This window comes from Zea mays, chromosome 6 (genome assembly GCF_902167145.1).
Source record: "Zea mays cultivar B73 chromosome 6, Zm-B73-REFERENCE-NAM-5.0, whole genome shotgun sequence".
NCBI classification, from domain to species: Eukaryota; Viridiplantae; Streptophyta; class Magnoliopsida; order Poales; family Poaceae; genus Zea; species Zea mays.
Window position 1 is genome coordinate 35,315,058 of NC_050101.1, and position 20,975 is coordinate 35,336,032.

A 20,975-nucleotide genomic window follows, 5' to 3' on the forward strand; every position below is an offset into this window, starting at 1 on the left:
AGGATGATTAGGTAAACTTTTCCAACACTCTTGATGCTTTGGCTCCACCAGTTTTAGAAATGCGTGCAGTCCAGCAGAGGGGCAATGGGGAGCAGACCCTGATTTGATTCTATGGCTAACATTTTCATCAATATCCATGTCTGTATAGCATTGATCCTATATACCAATGGTATCCTTCCTGATCACTACTTGAACTTCCAAAGTAACATCTCCTTCCTCGTGTGTAGTAATGCCAAAGTCACATATCATATATTCGGTTTTAGTTCTACTAAGTCTAAAACCATTGGACTCTAGAGTCTACCGCCACAAGTTTAGTTTCCTATTTACTCATGCTCGACTTTCATCAACTAGCACTACATCGCCCGCAAAAAAGCATGCACCAAGGGATTTCTTCGTGTATGACCCTTGTGACCTTATCCATCACTAAGGCTATCTCCAACAGCTTACCCATCCTCATATCTCATTTTTTGAACTCCACTCTGTAAAAAATGCAGTATACAGTGGAAAACAGTATTTTGCACGGCCAAATGCACGATCTGCTGGCCATAGCCTAAGGCAAAAAGGTAAGGGCTCAAAATTGATCCTTGATGTAGTACTATATCAATCAGGAGGTCATCTATCTCCATCACTTGTTCGAACACTAGCCACAACATTGTTGTACATTTCTTTAATGAGTTTAACAGTGCTAACTTTAATATGAACTGTCAACACAAAATATTGTTGTCTTGATGATATTTAACATGAAACAAGCTCAAAGTTGACAATACATAGACATCATTTACAAAACAGGAAATCATGCGATCCTAGTTATTTCAACTACATGATATGTAGAAAGCCAAATAAACAAAACCTGAGGAACAGTCCTCCTCCTAACAATTCGAACTCCAAAGCAAAAGGTTCGAGCATCAACTCTTGATAAGCTAATTTTATTAATCCCTTCTCTACTGCATGTGGTTACCTGCAAAAACATAAAAGAATGACAAGTTTAACAAATGAACATAAGTTGAAAAACGAATTTCAGAGTAATACAACATTGCAATCAAATTATCATATCGACTACAAAACTAAAACTAGGCCTTCATCCGCTAGAAATGTACACCCAATTGCTTTCTATCTCTGAATGTACAGATAGGAGTATTGAGGGAAACCCTAACCCTAACAAGGGGTTGAGTGATGTATTAATAGACTGAGTTAGATGGGCCTAGCCCATTACACAGAGGTGAGAAGGTAATTACAAGGGGTAAACCCCAAACCCTGAACGGGTACTCTAACACCCCCCCTCCCCCGCAGTCACAACTCTATCATGTACATATGTTGAGACTGGACCGAAAGTCTAAAAATACACTCAACGGTAACCCATTGGTGAAGATGTCGGCGAACTGCAGCGTGGTGAGGACGTTGAGAACCCGAACGTCACCGGCAGCGACACGTTCGCGGACGAAGTGCAGGTCGATCTCCACGTGCTTCGTGCGCTGATGCTGCACGGGATTGGTGGAGAGGTAAACCGCGCTGACGTTGTCGCAGTAGACGAGGGTTGCTCGCTGAAGGGGGCTGTGGAGCTCGTGGAGTAGCTGGTGCATCCAGGAGGCTTCGGCCACGTCGTTTGCCACAGCGCGGTACTCAGCCTCGGCGCTAGAGCGGGAGACAACAGTCTGTCGCTTGGCGGCCCAGGAGACGAGGTTGGCGCCCAGAAAGACGGCATAGCCGGAGGTGGACCGGCGCGTGTCGGGACAGCCAGCCCAGTCAGCGTCGGTGTAGACCACGAGTTCCAGCGTCGGGGATGGTCGTAGTAGGAGGTCGTAGTCGAGAGATCCGCGGAGGTAGCGCAGGATCCGCTTAAGAGCGATGAGATGGGGCTCCCGCGGGATGTGCATATGCATATGAGGTCGTAGTGCGATGTCAGGCCTGGAGAAGGTGAGGTACTGGAGCGCGTCGGTCAGGCTCCGGTAAGACGTCGTGTCAGCGACCGGGGACCCATCGTCCTCAGAGAGCTTCGCCTGAGTGTCTACAGGCATGGAGCAGGGCTTGCAGTCGGACATGCCCGCCCGCTCCAGGATGTCGATGGCGTACTGGCGCTGGTGAAGGAAGAGACACTGGGGCCAGCGCTCGGCAGTGATGCCGAGGAAGTGGTGGAGGGGCCCCAGGTCCTTCATCGCGAACTCCCGTTGTAGGGCGACGATCGTGCGCTGTAGAAGGTCGGCGGTGGATGCCGTGAGCACAATGTCGTCGACGTAGAGCAGGAGGTAGACAGTGTCGTCGCCGCGCCAGTAGATGAAGAGGGACGTGTCCGACTTGGCCTCGACGAAGCCGATGGAGGCCAAGTAGGAGGCGAAGCGGCTGTACCACGCCTGTGGCGCTTGCTTGAGGCCGTAGAGGGAGCGGTTCAGCCGGCAGACCAGATCAGGGCGAGCTGCGTCGACGAAGCCGGTGGGCTGGCTGCAGTAGACAGTCTCTGTCAGAGTGCCGTGGAGGAAGGCATTCTTGACGTCGAGCTGATGGATCGCCCAGTCCCGAGAGAGGGCGAGGGAGAGGACGGCTCGAACGGTGGCAAACTTGACGACGGGGCTGAAGGTCTCGTCGTAGTCCACTCCGGGGCGCTGGGTGAAGCCCCGAAGGACCCAACGAGCCTTGTACCGGTCAAGGGAGCCGTCCGAGGTCAGCTTGCGTCGAAAGAGCTACTTGCCGGTGACCACGTTGGTGCCTGGTGGACACGACACCAGGTCCCAGGTGTGGTTGGCCATTAGGGCCGCGTACTCCTCCTCCATAGCGCGACGCCAATGGGCGTCGGCAAGAGCTGTGCGAACGGAGGAGGGGACCGGAGAGGTGCCCGGAGGAGTGGCAGGCGTGGCAGCCGCCAGGATCAGCCGGTCGACAGGGCAGAGAATGCCGGCGGCGCGGCGAGTCACCATCGGGTGGACGTGCCCGGGATCGCGGTGGATGGCAACCGGGTGGTACACAGGCGGCTTGGAGCGGGCCGCCGGTGCGTCGGGAGCCGCTGGCAGAGCCGGCTCGCGGCGGTGATAGACGACGGCGAGGTCGGCGAAGCGGGCCATGCTCGTCGACGAGCCCGGGTCAGCAGGCGCCGAGGTAGTGGCATGCCCGCAGCGGTGGTAGGCGAGCATGGGGTCGGCGAATCGTGATGTGTTCGTCGACAGGGCTGCGCGTGGCGCAGTTGGGGTTGACGGGGCCGCGCGTGGCGCAGGCAGGATCGACAGGGCCGCGCGAGGCGCAGGCGGGGTCGACGGGGTTGCGCGTGGCGCGGGCGGGGTCGACGGGGCCGCGTGTGGCGCAGGCAGGATCGTCGAGGCCGCACGAGGCGCAGGCGAGGTCGACGGGGCCGCGCGAGGCACGGGAAGAGGCGCAGGCGGCGGCGTCGAGACCACACGAGGTGCAGGTAACGGCGCAAGGCGGGGCGCTGGGGGTGGGGGAACCGGATCGAACTCAAGGAGGGACTCGAGATCGGTGGGTGGGGAGGGGCCTGCAAGGGGAAATACATCTTCGTCGAAGACGACGTGACGAGAGATGATGATGCGGTGGGAGGCGAGGTCAAGACACTGATACCCCTTATGGTCAGGGGAGTAGCCAAGGAAAAGGCAACGAGTGGAGCGAGGAGAAAGCTTATGAGGAGCGGTAGCGGAAGTGTTAGGGTAGCAGGCACAGCCGAACACGCGAAGGTGGTCGTAGGGAGGGGTTGTGCCGTAAAGGGCAAAGTGGGGAGTAGGGTGGCTCACCGCCTTCGAGGGAAGACGGTTGAGGTGTGTGGCGGTGTGTAGGGCCTCTGCCCAGTAGCTGGCAGGGAGAGACGCCTGGAAGAGAAGGCAGTGGATCATATTGGTGGTGGTGCGAATCATGCGTTCGGCCTGGCTGTTCTGGGCAGAGGTGTAGGGGCACGAGAGACGCAACTGGACACCATGAGTGAGAAAGAAAGAACGGGAGGCGTGGTTGTCGAACTCGCAGCCATTGTCACACTGCAGGGCACGAACAGGGCGACGAAACTAGGTGGAGACCCAGGCGAAGAAGTGTGTGAGGGTGGTGAACGTGTCAGACTTTAACCGAAGTGGAAAGATCCAAAGAAAGTGGGAAAAATCATCCAAAATCACCAAATAGTATTTATAACCAGATAGACTGAGTACAGGGGAAGTCCAGAGATCACAATGAATCAAGTCAAAAGCCTGCTCAGCCCGAGAAGAAGTAGTAAATGGGAGACGAGTATGTCGGCCTAACTGACAAGCATGACAGAGGCCCTCAAAATGTCCCCTACTATATGAAGGATCTAAACTACTGGTAATCTTGGTCATGACGTCGGGTCCTGGATGGCCGAGACGACGATGCCAAGTGGTGGAGGAGGTGGTGGAGACCAGGACGGGAGGCGGAAACACGCCGGTAGTGGAAGGCCGTAGCGTGTAGACCGGGCCCGAGCTGTCACAGCGGGCGAGGAGGGTCCTGGTGGCCAGATCCTTCACAGAAAAACCAGAGGGATCAAACTCAATGGAACAAGAGTTGTCAGTGGTGAACCGACGAACAGAGAGGAGATTATGAGTGATGTGAGGGGCTACGAGAACGTCGTTGAGGTAGAACGGCCCAGGGAGAACCAAGGCACCTACCGAGGTGACTGGCAGAGTGGAACCGTTTCCAACGACGATCGAGGAGGGGTGAGAAGAATGAAGGGGATGGGAGCGAGAGAGCGTGCCTGCAGTGGGAGTGGTGTGGTAGGAGGCACCAGAGTTGATCACCCAGTCGGTGGGAGGAGGGGTCATCGCCATGGTGTTCAAGGCGACAGTGAGGGAGGCGTTGTCCCAGCCGCCAGCCAGCGGGGACCAAGTCGTCGAGGTGGGGGTCCCCGAGGGCAGGAGCTGGAGGCGTGGCTGGCACGCCATAGGGAGGCGCAGCAAGGAGAGCCGGCGCCGGGGGACGGGAGGCACTCGGGGCATGGCCCAGCCACATGGCGATGGTCCCGGTCCAAGGGTTATAGAATGACGGCCACGCCTGGCCGCCACCCCGGCCGGAGGGATCACCACGAGAGGAGCTTCCACCCCCACGGTCGCCCTTGCGGGAACGACAACCTCCGTCGGCGGCTAACGCCTGACGAGGGGCCGCAGGGACGGCAGGTGTGGGGCGGGTAGGGGCCCCGGTCGGTGGAGGGCGAGGGGTCTGGCCCCCTAAAGGTGCCTGACCGCCGGGACAAACGATGTAGAGCGCTGGAACCGGAGCAGGGGCCTCAGACGCCATGGTGAGCTCCTCGAGGAGAAGCTCGTTCCTGACGGCATGGAATGTGGGAAAGGGAACGGTCCTCTTGATGAGAGCCTTCAGGTAGCCATAGCGGGGGTTGAGGCCACGCAGAAGGTTCAACACCAAGGTCCGGTCGGCGACAGGCTCGCCGAGGTCGCAGAGAGAGTCTGCCATGCCCTTCATCTGGTGGCAGTATTCTCCCACGGAGAGGTCCCCTTGAGAGAATAGGTGGAACTGGGCGTCGCGATGGAGCGCTCGCGCATCCCTGTTCCCGAGGAATTGGTCCTCGAGAGCGAGCCACGCCTGACGAGCTGTGTCCGCCTGGTCGCGAATGATGTCCTAGAGCTCAACGATGATGGTGTCGTGGAGCCACGAGAGGACAACGGTGTCCATGAGGCACCAGGAGGGAGATGGCGGAGCGTCGAGGTCGTCGAGGATGTGATCGACGAGGACGTACTGCCGCAGTGTGAGAAGGACTTGTCCTCGCCAACGGGGGCAGTGGGAGGACGCCGGATCCAACACAACGAACACGAGGGACCGGATGTTGTGCAGTCCGGCGGCTTGAGCATGGAGAGCAGCGATGCGAGGGACCGGATGTTGTGCAGTCCGGCGGCTTGAGCATGGAGAGCAGCGATGTGGTCGGCATCAAGGCCAGAGGCGGGGAGGGCCTCTGGATCACCGGGGGGTCCTCACGAGTGACCGACGGGCAGCCGAGAAGGAGGCGTTGCGCGGTAGCCATCTGGGTGGTCAGTGCAGCGCCCAAAGCACGCTCTTGCTCCAAGGCGAGGGACGTGGCGTGCTCGCGCTCCCGCGAGGCAACCACGGCGGCCTGGATCGTAGCGAGGGCGGCGACGAGCGAGGGGTTGGTGGTGGGGAGCGTGGAGGACGCAACGATGTCGTTCTCGTAGGTGCCGGTAGGGTGGGAAAACCCGGCGGGGAGCCTCGACGCAGGGCCAGAGGAGTGGCGTCGCGGAGGGGCCCGAGGCCGGCGATGTAGGGAGCACTTCCACCAGTGTGCTCGCTGCGAGGGCGGTGAGGCCAGGCAGGGAGGGTCCTGCGGCCATGGGGGTGGCCAGGCCGGCGTGCAGGGTGGGGGCCACGGCCAGGGAGGCGGCCCAGCCGGCTGCCAGAGAGGGAACCGCGCCCAGGTGGGCGGCCAGGCCGGCGGCAAGGGATGGGGCCGCACCCAGGGGGGCGGGCAGAAACGGGCTCGCGCAGTAGGCGTCGGAGGTGGCCAGGAGGGTGTCAGGGGCGGAGGCGGCGGCCAGGCCCACGCCAGGGGCGGCGGCGGAGGCGGCCAGGCCCACACCAGGGGCGGCGGCGGCGGCCACGTAGGAGAGGTGGCCGACGTCGTCGATGAGGGCAGGGGCTCGCCAGCGGGAGGGGAGGGGGGAGGGGCTCGCCGGCGGGAGTTGGGCAGCCGGCGGCTGGTGGGAGGGAGAGAGTGGGAAGGAGAGCGAGAAAAAAGAACTGGCTCTATACCATGAGGGAAACCCTAACCCTAACAAGGGGTTGGGTGATGTATTAATAGACTGAGTTAGATGGGCCTAGCCCATTACACAGGGGTGAGAAGGTAATTACAAGGGGTAAACCCCAAACCTTGAATGGGTACTCTAACAAGTATAAATCTTGCCTCATAGCATGTTTCATATCATCAACAACAAAGCCTTTAGTCCCAAGCAAGTTGGGGTAGACTATAGTTGAGACCCGACAGAAGCCACAAATCAAGGTTGAGGCATATGGAAAGCTGTTTTTCATTCGCTCTCATTCAAGGCTAAATCTTTGGGTATACACCGTATATTTCATCCTTTCAAGTCTCTTTTTACTGCTTCTTCCCATGTCAACTTCAGTGTCCCCCTGCCTCTCCTCCCATTACTACCAGTGTTAGGATCCCACTATGCATTGGTGGCTCTAGAGGTCTCCGTTGGACATATCCAAACCATCTCCAGCATGTTTCATATCAGCACTAGAAATTTCTTGATAAAACCTGACAGTGGTTATTGCATCATGGACTTGCCTCACATCAACAATTGCATGGCTATGAGCTAATGTATTATTATTATTATTGTGGGGGTGTCTATTAGTATAATGACATTCAGTATGTTTATGTTTTATTTTGTATTACTTTCTATTTTGTTTTGATGTTTCCAATGGTATCCTTTAGTCTTACAATCCTAGTATTCCTACGATGCAGGCTTGCATCATTCAATATAAACTTGAGTGTTCAGGCAATTTAAGGCAAGACGCTTTCTGCCAAAAAAGATAGAAAATAGTATCCATGGATCTCATCGTCACATGCAACAGATATCAAGAATGATGCATGCCACAACCTAGCTCAATGTAGGAGTAAACAATGCACTTCACAGATAACTATGAACATTTAGTAAGAGTAGCAGTATCTAATCTGGCAACATGTGTACAAACCAGGATAGGAGCTGGCAACTAGTGTGGTCGTCCAATGGGAAACAAAAAACCAGCACCACATTTTAACATCTCCATTGATAGCCAAAATGTGTGCATGTGAACCAGCTGAAGAGCAAGCAAGTTCGCTGACAAAGTATGAACATGTGCTCCAGTATCTTAGCCAGTAGTTTAATATAGCATTCCCATTTCAGGTTTTCAGGCTTACATAGCGCTATTACCAAGACTATGCTACGAATCAAGAACATGCAACATTTTATAAAAAGACAGGGTGACTAAAGGCCATTTTTCAACCCCCATAACTCCTGGCTTCAGGAAAGCAGAAGAAAATCAAGTGGTATCTGTACCATGTCAAAACATATGCTCTTAAAGAGTCTCAAGAGGACTGTCCCACATGTACAAAAAAGGTTAAATTGCTGATGCACTCAGATCTTGTTAAAAGTGGCATGAAGTGATAAAGAATGCTACTAGCTCCAGCAATATGTAGTTGACATTACAGACAAAAAAACTAAAACGAACTTGGTTTCCCTGTCTGAGCATCAAGTACAAACAACTGGAGGGAGTATAAGCCGTAAGAGTATATATCAAGTGTCTGGAGTATAAGCCACAAGAGTAAAGAGTAAAGACCCCAAAACAAGCTTAACACAGATATACTTAATGTTACTAATCCCTTCATATACTTCACACTTAAAAATGGATGAAAAACAAGCTTATATCGTGTTCTAATATAGTTCATTTCAAAGGTACAAGTGAACCCAAAAGAACATACCCAAAAGATAATATAAATGCTTGTTAGACCAACCCCACCGCCACCGCCGCCGCCACCAAATCAAATAAAGAGGTAATACCATAAATGTCTGTCCAACAAGCATCTAGATCCTACCAGCGAGACAAAGTAAGAATAAACTTACCAGTGGCCCATCATCACGTCCATTTATCCCTAGTAACTGAGAACCAGGCCTGGTCATTACTCGTACAGGAATACCTGGACAAACAGAACTAAATATCACACTGGCAATCCCTTAATTTCATAAAAATATCACTGTAGACCTATACTAAATGGCACAGGTATACAACATATACACCAAGTTTTGAGCCCAAATGCATTTAAATGAATCCAAGTTATACAATAAATTTTATGAAATACCGTTCACTTGCAATTCTGCATATTGAGGCCATTGCATCCTGAACTGGACTTTGTCATTTACAAGAATGCACCAAACCTGTCCACAGACCCACAACACAACCGGTAGTTAACAGGACTGTGCAACAGAACGAGTGAGTGTATCCAAGTGCTTTTTCTTTGCTGGATAGGACATGAGAAATCTTAATACATCAAATCAAGACCTTTTGACAGAAGATCTTAATGTGCAACACTCAAGTCTATATTGCACACACTATTTGCAAATGATTTAAGTGGTTAACTCATAACTGAGGTAGACATAAGAAATCGAAGATATTTGATTTTAGAGAAAGGTCATAATCAGTAGATAACTCATAATACGGGTAGACATGAGAAATCAAAGATATTTGATGTTAGAGAAAGGTCATAATCATAAATAGCTGTTTTCCTTCAGTGTACTATGCATAAACACTATGTTAAAGATGTTGACTCAATAACAAGGTTCAGAGACTCCAAGTGACCATAGACCAATGCTTTCTTCCTCGGTGCCTTAAGGTGTATTTATAGCATGATTTATGGCATAGCATAATCACCAATGTACTATGTGTGAACACTATGCTGGAGAAAGAGCATAATTATCCACAGCTAAGATTTATTTATGGCATAGCAGCATCATGACATTAATAAAATGTGCAGGAATTTTATCAGGATCTAGGCAAATGAAACCTAGGTTGTGGAGACTGGAGAGCAAACCTGGAGATCGTATTCTGGCCTCTGGACTGTTTCTCTTTCTGCTCGGGAAAGTTGGAAGGTCTTCTCCACAATTTGAGGTGCGCTTGCTCTAGAGATATGAAGGTTTCACAAGGACACGTTTATGCATCAGCAACACAGTAATATCAATGCAGATAATATACGAACTAAAAATAGCAGAATAGTTAAGTGTACTCAAATGACATGCTATATATGGACCAAAAGCACAATTATGGACCACCTTATCATAGAAATGCCCACATATATTATACCTTGTATGCTCTATCAGACTATAATGTATCTTAACAATTAAGAACAAACCAATGAACATTGTACTGCATACATGCAAATGAGCTCTAGTGTTATACATTCATATCAATGAGCAAAAATTTGTACTAGCAATCAACAAGACTGCAAGGATTATCATGTCAAACCTATCAGTAGAATTTAATTACTAACCAAAGATCTTGAACCGAAGTACATATGACTGTTGTTGAAGATAGTAGTGTTTGTTGACTAGGTAACAAGGATATATTTATGTATAGCACAGCATCAATGACACTATAAATATCCATATGGCTACAATAATAATTCATGACAGCAATAGAGCGCCAATTTGCCCTCAAAATTAAAATTAGCTTTCGATTCTGTTTCTTGGGCCTTTCTCTTGGAGGTCTTGATTCATTTGGGATTCAGCACTGCCTGGTGTAATCTGATTTCAAGCCTTTTAGCCTCTTCCTCCACTACAATCTTGCTAAATGGGGAGCCAGGTGAAGTAATTTTCCATAGAAATGGATGTTCTCAACAATCTTTTTGTAAAGGCAGAGCATGAGGGCCTTCTTCAGCCTTTTAATCGAGGGGTGTCTGGTCAGAGACTATCTCTATTTGCAGATGATGTTGCCCTATTCATCAAACCAGCCACTGAGGAGTTGTTAACTACAAAAGGCATCCTAAATATCTTTGATGAGGCCTCAGGGCTGCATACAAATCTAAGTAAGAGCAGCTTGATCCATATTGCTTGTGAGGAAGATGTTTTAGCAGCCACAAATGAGATTTTACCTTGTTCCAGGGCAGTTTTTCCTTGTGTGTACTTGGGGCTGCCTCTATCCAATAAGAAACTGAGAAAGATTGACCTCTTGCCTTGGGTGGAGAAAATTGCTGACTAGCTTCCATCTTGGAAAGCATCTCTAATGAACAGGGCTGGCACGGCCACCTTGATTAGACATGTTCTTTCTGCAATTCCTATTTATTTGCTAATTGCTACTAATGTTCCCAAATGGTTCATCAAGGAGTGGATAAAATCAGAAAAGGGTTCTTATGGAAAGGCAGAGATCATGCCAATGGGGGTTGCTGGCTAGTGGCTTGGGATAAGGTCACTCGACCTTTTGAGCTGGGAGGACATGGTATTCCCAACTTGAATGTCATGGCGAGGGCTTTGCAATTAAGGTGGCAGTGGCATAAGAAAGTGAGGGTTGATCGACCATGGACAGACTTGGAACTCCCCTCTCATCTCAATGCTTTGGCTCTTTCCTCAGCAATAGTGGTGACAGAGGTCGGGAATGGTAACAACACCCGTTTCTGGATGGACCAATGGATTCATGGAAAATCTGTGCAGCACCTAGCACCAACAATTTTTGCTATTGTCCCAGTTAGAACTAGAAGAAGAAAATCTGTTGCTGAGTCCCTGGTTAATAATGATTGGGTCAATGACATTCAAGGTGGGCTTTCCTGGCAGCATTTTGCAGAATTTTTCAGACTTTGGGATCATATTTAGGATGTGACCTTAACTGATCAGGAAGATAGACACATATGGAAGCTGGAATCAGATGGGACATACTCTTCAAAATCAGTTTACAGGGCATTCTTTGAGGGTTCTACTACCTTTGAACAATGGAAGAGAATCTGGAAATCATGGGCGCCAAACAAATGCAAGATGTTTATGTGGCTGGCTGTCAGAAATAGATGATGGACTTCTGATCAGCTTGCTAGAAGAGGCCTACCTCATCCAGACAGATGTCCCCTCTGTGATCAAGAGGATGAGACCATCCAACATCTGTTAACTTCTTGTGTGGTTGTCAGACAAGTCTGGATTTCTCTGTTCTCTACTCTGAACCTCTCAACCTTGGCACCCAGACAACTAGATAATAATTTTGCTGAATGGTGGAGAAAGATTTCGAGAAAAATCAGTAAGGAGAAAAGAAAAGGATTGAACTCCCTGATCATCTTAGGAGCCTGGAGTATATGGAAGCATAGAAATGATTGTATTTTTATGTCTGAATCTCCCTCTGTTAGTCTGATTTTGTCTAATTTTAGGGATGAGCACAGCCTGTGGTGCCTGGCTGGAGCCAAAAAATCTCCAAGCCTTAGGCATTTGTGGAACTAATTAGTTCCTGGTTAGGGTCGGGTCAGGTGTGTTTTTTTCTTTCTATTGTCCTAGAGGTGTGTGTTCCCTTCTCTCATACTTGGCCCCCGTATGAGAGCTTTGGGGTTGTATGGGGGCCTTCTTTCTCTTTGATCAATGAAACGCAGCTCTCCTGCGCTTTCCAAAAAAATTAAAATTAACCTTAGCTATGACATACGTAATGTATGTGTATTGCCCCTCACACCCCAAAAAACAAATGCACATTAGGTAAGGGGATGATTATTTATAAGATAAAATAAAATGTGGCCACCACAAGAAGTTCCATTATATACCCACCCATCATTTCCAACACCAGATGAGATAAATTTCACAGGTAGTAGTGGATTTGCTGTAGTCACCCAAAACCTGCACATCCGAAGGGTGGAATTATAAGCAACCAGGACAAGAATGGCAGACAATAAGAAATTCTAAGTAAAGTTGGTCCAGTGCAATGCCAACTTCAGAAAGCCTACATAGATTTACAAGTCTCACCAGCAGCTTTTGCTCATAATACATTCGAGGATCTGACCAAAAGGCATACTAGTAACTTCAATTGCATAGAAAACTAGAGACACAAAGCATTTTAGTCTTGAATAAGTAGGCTATTTTTACATGTTATAGTTGTTGCAAAAGGAAATAAACCATCAGCAAGTTCTAGCCGAGCAAAAAGAAGAAAGAGCTTAGGCCTTAAGGCACACTATTAACTCAGGCAAAGACAATAGAGAGTGTCACTTAACCTACGGAGTGATAATACAAGTATCCAGCTTGAAAGATCACAGAATGGGTCTAACAGTTTACACAGCTACATTCAAAAGGTTCAGCGCATAGCCCAGTTAAAAATGACTAGTTTAATAGCATCCATATGTGTACCAAGTACCAACATGGTAACATATAAACATATCAGTCTAACAACAAACATTTAATCAGACAACCAAGCAACCAGTAGCATGGGCTGTTAAACAACAGGTCATGGGATGGGATCAATTACCAGTTTCCAGATCAATCAAGTGTAGGAATTGGTAGAACAGAGGGGGGTTCTAATAAACCAGTTAAAAATGTCTAGTTCAATAACATCCATATGTGTACCAACTACCAAGTACCAACATATAAACATATCAGTCTAACAACAAACATTCAATCAGACAACTAAGCAACCAGTAGCATGGGCTGTTAAACAAGAGAGGTCATGGGATCAATTGCCGATTTCCAGATCAATCAAGTGTAGGAATTGGTAGAACAAAAGGGGGTCTAATAAACCTTGGGTGAGTGAAAAAAGGTCACAGTCCAAAAAGAGTAAACCATACAGGAAATGAAAACCATAGCACAGTTCATTCACAACATTTTAGCTATAGCAGGACATCCCAAAGGACACTCTTGAAAAAAAATAGTAAAACAAAGAAAGCTAAACAAATTATAGCAGAACATACGGATCTGCCCGGTTCAGTCGGCACAGTTCACAATAAAAATGAGGTGGAATATCAGGGCCAGCACCCTCCGTGGGTGTATCTGGAATGAGTACGCAGGTAAAATGCTGCCACAGCTGGCATTTGCCATCTTCACACTGCAGGAAACAAAGCGCGAGATAAAAGATTAACAAGGCACATGGCATCAAAACATACTGGTTGCAGTTAAGAGAAAATGTTTCATGTCCTATGTCCCTTTCAACTGAAAACAAAATAAATGCACATATATAAAAGGGTAAGATACCTTGATAATCTTGTCATTTAGCATTGTGCTATTGCAAAGGCAGCGGACCTTAGTCTCCACATAGTAGAAGTCAGTGGCTTCCTCTTTGGGCCTAAAATGATTGAAATCTGACCCACTGTGACTCCTAGAGGGAAGGTCAGGAGCACATACTTGCATTTTCCTGCTAATGAAAGCACCGAGGCACCAAAAGGAACCAAGTCAACAACTTCATCTGACATAGTCAACTGTCTGGTACGTATTCTTGTACTGAAAATTGAGAAACAGATGGAATGAAACCTGTATGTGTCATCAACAACTTTTGCCACCGCCTCCCTTGTAAGAGCATTTTTCCTTCCCCATCCATGATGGCGTTGACCTGCAAAAGGCAAATAAAGCTTAAGATCCAGATTTCATGGAAAGAACGAACTTAGTAGTTCAGAAGAAGAAAATGTGAACTAGCTGATGCTCTAAAACAGAAGAGGTTTTTTATTGACCAATCATCAGCTCAAGGACAAATAAAGAAATGACCTATAGTGAACTACAATGGCACAGTTGTGCATAACAAAACCTACTGGCTTGAGCACAACTGAAAAAGTAATGGTAACCAATATTGAACCATAAAAAAATGCAGCAGTTAAAGGCAACAATATAGGGGGGCAAATATGCAGGAAAACCCGCCATACCTTGCTCATCTGATAATTCTGCCAATACCCTGTCAACAAGGTCCTGTGATCAACGACTACAAAAATGGATCAGATACCACAAGTACAAAGCTGAGCCAAGTATAGTGAAGATGAGATTCTGATTGTGTTGGGGGGGGGGGGGGGGGGGAATGGTTCTGATTCCTGAAAATGCAATGCTGATGGATTGAACCCATGGTTACTGCCAAAGCGAGTTGTGCACAGCACTACAGCAAACAGACCCAACAACTATGTACTGCCAGATGGCTAGTTCACCCTGGAGGCTCGTATGCCATGCGCCACCATTCAGTTGCAATCCTACACATCCCGGAGTAGAAACAGAGTGTTGGAAAAGCTGAAATAATAGACCACAACAGTTGCTGACCTGCTTCTTTCCATGCTTCGGCAACCCCAGCTGATTTAAGATATCTTTGAGCTCCTTTATTCTAAAATACGCAAGTTTATCCTGTGACAAACAAGGGTCAACATGTGAGATATTCAAGAGTGCCGTTACACGTTGCTGCGCACGTGAAGTACACCGCCACACTTGCCATGTTTGATCCATGGACCAAAAAAACAGGACTACCAACTCTACAACGATTTATTAGGAGTGAATTTTGTCGGTTTGCCATGTGCAAGCTAGGAGTAGCTTGAATGAGTACTGCGTCATGTGACAGAAGGAACCAACACTAGCCTATCAATCAGTACAGTACATGAGGAGCTGATTCTGTTAGTTGTAAACCAAGCGCATAGTCTGCATGTTTATCACTTTAGAAAGTCTGAATAAAGAGACAACACAACAGAGAAGCTGCTTGTTCTTTTCGCAACACCAAAAACAGCCTCTGCTCTTCGTTTGTCTAGGTGAGATTGAGTGATCGTTGATTCATTCCAGTGCACAGATTCGCGTTGCCGGTATACATCGCCGGGACGTGAGCTCAACAGATTCGGTGGCTCAGGCAGCATAGAACACCTCCCAACAACACACACAGCCCCAAAACTCGGGGCTGGACTACGGCGGGCAGCAGATTAAGAGGCCGAACCGCAGTTGGAAATAAGGCAGTGGTGCCAGCAAGCGCTGGGAAAAACTAGGGTCCGAGCTCTCACTCTCTCAGCCAGCTCAGGCCCATCCATCCATCTAAACCTCGGCGCGGAATTAACCGCCGGGCGGCAGCGGGGCGGGAATCCCCCGGGGAATTCGAGGGGGAAATCGACAGGGATCAGGTGGCGAACTGGGCTCGGGCGGGCGTATACCTTGCTGGTGGAAGCGAGGTCCGACATGGCAGGCGCCCGCGCGAGGAGAACGCCCGGAGGGGCACGACCATGGGGAGGAGGCGATCGGGGCCCCGGGCGCCGGCAAGGAGATCCGGGGGTGCCGAATTCGCGGCCGCTGCTGCGGCGGGGCTCCCTCGCGTGGCGCCTCTGTGGCCTCCGCCGTATGCGTCGACGAAGGTTGCCTGGACGGGGGCGGGGTTTTCCTCTCTCACTCACTCTCTCTCCCTCTCTCCACCTCGCTCTTGTCTGCCTTGGCTCGCACGTGCTTGTGGGACGGGTTCGTCGAGAAGGAGAGGAAGAGAAAGAGGGGTTTCTCTCTCCTATTCTCAGCCCGTCAGCCGCCGCCGCGGCGGACGTTATCGGCCGCTGTCAAATCCGGTTTTTGGCGGGGACGTACGAATCCGCGACCCACCGAAGCCGGCGTGGGGGTTGGTTCGTTTTTACTGCTTAAACCGTGTCCTGTTCGTATTCCCATCTAAAATGGGATTGGGAACATATCAGGTGCAAACTAACTCATTTGTACAACCGTGCGAATTTCTAATCTAAATTATATAATGTTGATCCAATAAACGCAGGGACGTGGATAATTTTATACTTAACTGTCCGCTGCTAATCACACCTTTTCAAAATTCCCCTTCCCACTCCTCTGCGCGTTCCCTTGGATTAACATCATGTGTTCAGATTAGAAGTTTGCACGGTTGCACGGAGGAGTTGGTTTGCACCAGATACGTTCCCATCTAAAATAGTAAAAACTAATAACTTCATTCTTAACTAACTAAGTGCATGTGCGTTGCGACTGCACATAAATTGTTGAGGGAGATCTATGGCTGCTCGTCAAGGTCGATGATAGGCTATCGTTGCTGCTAGGCACCATCATCCGAATAAGGATAGAAGTATCCGGGATAGAAAGGAGCGTGAAGTTCTACACAAAACCAAACAGGTGTTTGGTGACTCTCATCTTGCGAAACACGATGAAGATAATCTTGCATGGATGACAAAGATAACATTAAAAAACTACAAGATTGATTAAGCTAAAGTAAACGCTCAACATCCACAGACAAGTATTGTAGTGCAGTGCACTTTAATACACAAACGCTCTCAATGCTCACCTCCGTCTGTAGTTCATAACACCTCATGCAAATTCGTCCCCTATCAAAGAACATGCTGAAGTAAAAAAAGTCTCGTATGATCCATCATCATTGACTGAAAAGTGAAATTGTAGGGTCACACCACACTATTTGTGATAGCATCATCGCTTGGTCATTCACACAAGTGAAAAATGGATTTGCGAGAGCAGTAAAAATAGAAGTGAGCAGCCGTCCATTTCATTGAAGACTTCATTTTACCAACAAAATAGTGGTATGGGCAGCTCGAAAACTAATTCTAAAACCTAAAATTTTGTGATACCCATGAACACCACCAATAAACACCACCAGGAGCGGGCTCAGACTTTGATTCTGGCAGCCGCGTCAATACCTGTCAGCGTAATTTGAGGCTGTTGTGCATCATTGCTCTATTTTTTATTATTTTCAACAATTCGTTTCAAACTTGCAGCCTGTTGGTTTCATAGGGGCTTGCAGAAGCTAGTGTCTGCATTTTTTGAGTTCCCTAGCATGTCACTATATGGTCCATAGAATGTTTTTGCTTCACAAAAGAGAATTCTGTTCTCACACATTCCATTCTTTTGGAATAAAAAATATTTATCGGTACTTTTAAATAGGTCCAATGTCAGGTTTAAGCGAATAACCAATGCTTAGCTATCATAACACATTCTCTTCTATTGCATTTTTATTGTTCCTCTAGCTGTATTTTTAAATGTTGTCTCTGTTGTAAGTTTCAGTCAATCAATAATATTTCTCATTTACTTTAGAAATATATGTTTAAGATATAAAAAAACAGCAATCGTAAATAGTATTACAAATTGTAAACACTTATCTTTGCTAGATCGTACTACATGGACAGTGTAAAGTTGAACTGAACTAACATTAGATTTGGTTTCATTAAAGAGAATTTTTATTTCCATTTCCATCATGACTTGAAAATGGCTAAATATCTATAAACCAAGGAAACAAGTTTTGTACCAATTTAGCTTTTCTTTAATTGTGTTCAAAATTAGCAGGGGAATCGTCAATGCAATTTACCATTGCTAAAATGGTTGTTCCCATTAATCCAGCTCCAGTACCCTTCGCTTCCTATAGAAGACAAAGCAAGCACAATGAGATTTTAAAACAATCCCATAGATTTTCAACTTGTACGTCTAGAACAAATCGACACCAGCAGAAATCTGACATGTTAGCTGTGGGGATCTAGACTCCACAGGAATGCAAGCTATCGTGATTCTGGCGATACATAAAACCCAGTCCACCCGGAGAAACATCAGAGTATCACGCCTTGCAGCAGGTCGATTTTTTTATAGGTGAGCGCTTTCTTATCACTCGTGGTTCCTGATTTGGCAGTCCTTATCGAGAGTATCAGCAAACAGAAAGTAACCATCAATAGGCCCACCAGCCAAGTAACCGTTGTGTTACGCATGGGGGGCATGCCATAAGCGAGTCAAGGAGATCTCAGTCAAAGGGTAAATGGGCCCGTTCCAACCAATGATTGTTTTCTCTATGTTGTAAAGAAGTTGGCCTTTGAACTGATGCCTTCTAGATTTTAGGTCATTGCTATAATAAGGCAGACTAAAATTTACAATTATACACCCTTTGTGGTCTGCTTGAGCTTGTTTAATACTTAGCTCTTCCACGAGATTATCCATCCCCATCCATAATCTCAATGCCTGAGCAGATACCATCGCCAAAATGTTCTCCGGAGTAGTGGCTACTTCTTTGCATACGAGAGATAAGGATCTTGAGTTATGGTTAGTACATCTGGCCTCTCTGATTGGTTGTATGTCAAGCACCGGCGTATCAGATCCTATGAATGTTCACGAAAAGAAAAGAAAAATCAAACCGGCTCATAGATGACATACAATTTTAGAATGAAAATGACATGGGGACTTGGCACTGAAATCTCCTATACTACACTAAATGTTTTTATTCACGGTGATATGAGATCACACTTTTGCAAAACTAACCAGCATCAACGAATTCTCAGCGCAAGCTGAGGGCAGAATGGACTTGCCTTGCATTGATGGGATTGATACATGTGATGAGTATGCAAATATTTACAACATGTGAAACAATTGGAAACAAACCTTCGCCTCATTCGATGCAGCTGGCTTTGAGGGGAACTCCACTCTTCGTGCATTGATAATTGTATCTTCCCAAAGTATTCTCTCCTGAGTCTGATCATGACCAAAAGGACACCTTCCATAAAGCATTTGATACATGAATGATGCAGCTCTTTTAGAAATAGCATGTATTCCACCAGGTATATAGCAAAAATGAAAATAATTAAAAAAATCCATAACAACAGGTAGCTTGAAAGTTTTTGTGAGCTAGTGCAAATGATCAACCGGAAGGATCACACTCACCACTAAGTGCACGTGCATTGCAACGGCACAGTCACGAAAACAAGGCTTTTGGGTGTAATTGCCGCAACGTTCTTCGTTCGACAGTCACAACCGTCATTTTTGGATCACGCAACCATGGAGAAAAAATCGCTCGTGACCAAAAATATAATAAACTACAATAAAATTTGGAAAACAAACCTTGCGAACAACTTTGATCGCACTTCTTCATTTTCGGGTTCAACTGTTACTATAAGAGTAGTGATCGTGCATTAGTATTCTATTTTGTCCATATATGCATTAGTATTCTAACTGGTTCACCGGACCCGTTTCAAGGCAGCCCATAGGTCCTCTGTCTTTGCGTTTGAATACAACATACACATTTTTATGCAGACACAGAGTTTTAGTAAAAAGAATATGTCAGCAGCACGTGGCTACCACTAAAAAGATACTCTGTATATGAGATATTGTCACTGGCAAGCCACAAGCAACATGAAACCTATGCACCACCCTTAGTTTTGATGAACAATTTTATTCTAGTCAAGAGCTCCCATTTTCTCCAAACTGGCAAATGAAAAAGGGTTAATACTTTATTTTACATGGACAGTGCAATGTTGTTGAAATTTAGAAGGACAAAACACAAAGCTGCATGGCTAATCATGCATCCCCTAGTAAGGTACAGTAAAAACATACGTGCAAGTAGGGTCAAATAGGTAACTCCAGGGAGTCTTATTATCTTAGCACATATTATGTACATGATGAAAGTTAAACTAAGGTGCTTACACAAGTAGTCCTACGATTCCATCTATAATAGAACATAGAAGATAATAGTGCAATATTATCTTCTATGATTCCGGGGGCGGGGGCCATGGCGCAACTGTGGATACCCACACTGTGTCCTTATAGAGTAGTAGTGTGTCTAAGCACAGATTGTTGCACCCCATCAGGAGCGAAATGAGACAACAGTTGTTGGCACAACTGATATTGGATCTTTCTTGTTGGTTCTACTTCTAGAAAACATGTACATAATATGAAAACAAGGATTACAATGCAAGTAGAAGACATAAAGAATATATAGAAAACATGTCATAATAGATCACAAAACAAAAAGTTGGTTACTCCCGAGCTAGAACAAGCCAAAGATCATGGCATTGAACTTGGTTATTGACATGGTATTCTCAAACAGGAGATAGGGCACGATAAATGGGAACGATTTTGGGTTTGGAAGGATGTTCAGCATGGACATGGTTGCCGGGATGTAGCACATAACCCAGCCAGTTATAATTTCCAAGGCGGAGCAGTGATTTTTACTTAGGGGTCGGAAGTTGGGTATAGATGATTGTTTACTTTGAATAGTTCTACTTTGAAAAAGCTAAATTCTGTGGTGAAGTACGTCTGAACAAGTGTCATGTAGGATCTCTCTCAATCATTTTTATGACTTTCACAGTTGATATGGGCACAACTAAATTGAAGAAAAAATTTGAGAAGGCAAAACCATTTTAAAAAATGACGCAACACACTTTTTAAAAAACAGTTGTAGAGCTGGGCTTTGGTTAGTTTATAAGTGAAATATTCTTTTTAAATATATATATCTCTTGGAGTTGGAACCCGTTTTAGGGCTTCAGACATCATACAATTGTGTCATGCTAAGAGTTTTTTTTCTGAACTTCTACATAGCTTTTAATTGTTAGCATGCATCGAATGCTACACTTTCATTAGTACTGTATCTGGAACGACATGAGATTGTACTTGCACATACCTTGTTTCTCTTCCCACCAGGTAGACCTTGTATCCGGCTCATCTCAATCCCAAATTGCTTTTCCCTGAGTATCCGGCTCAACCTAGCGCAACATACTTGGTATTTCAGTTATACTATTTTAGAGAAACGGATATGGCGCTCACTGAACATTCATGACATGTAAATCTATAATTGGTGAATGTTGGGGACTTGTTCTCAAATGC

The 20,975-nt window shown here is 46.9% G+C and overlaps 1 protein-coding gene across 12 annotated transcripts in view; it reads right to left on the reverse strand.

The window, feature by feature from the left end:
* Positions 1 to 15,976, reverse strand: part of LOC100381570 (uncharacterized) — a 47,130-nt gene extending 31,154 nt beyond the window's left edge. For 2 of the 12 annotated variants that reach the window (XM_035959662.1, XM_008649801.4), the window contains exons 1-11: positions 15,542 to 15,841; positions 14,676 to 14,756; positions 14,294 to 14,349; positions 13,908 to 13,986; positions 13,632 to 13,791; positions 13,352 to 13,485; positions 12,222 to 12,290; positions 9,527 to 9,614; positions 8,798 to 8,873; positions 8,562 to 8,635; positions 851 to 958 (exon numbers count right to left, since the gene is read on the reverse strand). In XM_035959662.1, the coding sequence (XP_035815555.1) occupies positions 851 to 958; positions 8,562 to 8,635; positions 8,798 to 8,873; positions 9,527 to 9,614; positions 12,222 to 12,290; positions 13,352 to 13,485; positions 13,632 to 13,787 (705 nt within the window). In that variant the 5' untranslated portion in view covers positions 13,788 to 13,791; positions 13,908 to 13,986; positions 14,294 to 14,349; positions 14,676 to 14,756; positions 15,542 to 15,841. Of the gene's footprint in view, positions 1 to 850; positions 959 to 8,561; positions 8,636 to 8,797; positions 8,874 to 9,526; positions 9,615 to 12,221; positions 12,291 to 13,351; positions 13,486 to 13,631; positions 13,795 to 13,907; positions 13,987 to 14,293; positions 14,609 to 14,675; positions 14,757 to 15,541 lie in introns of all 12 variants that reach the window. The other 10 variants (XM_035959664.1, XM_035959661.1, XM_035959663.1 and 7 more) reach the window with 8 other exon arrangements.
* Between the last annotated feature and the right edge of the window lie 4,999 nt (positions 15,977 to 20,975).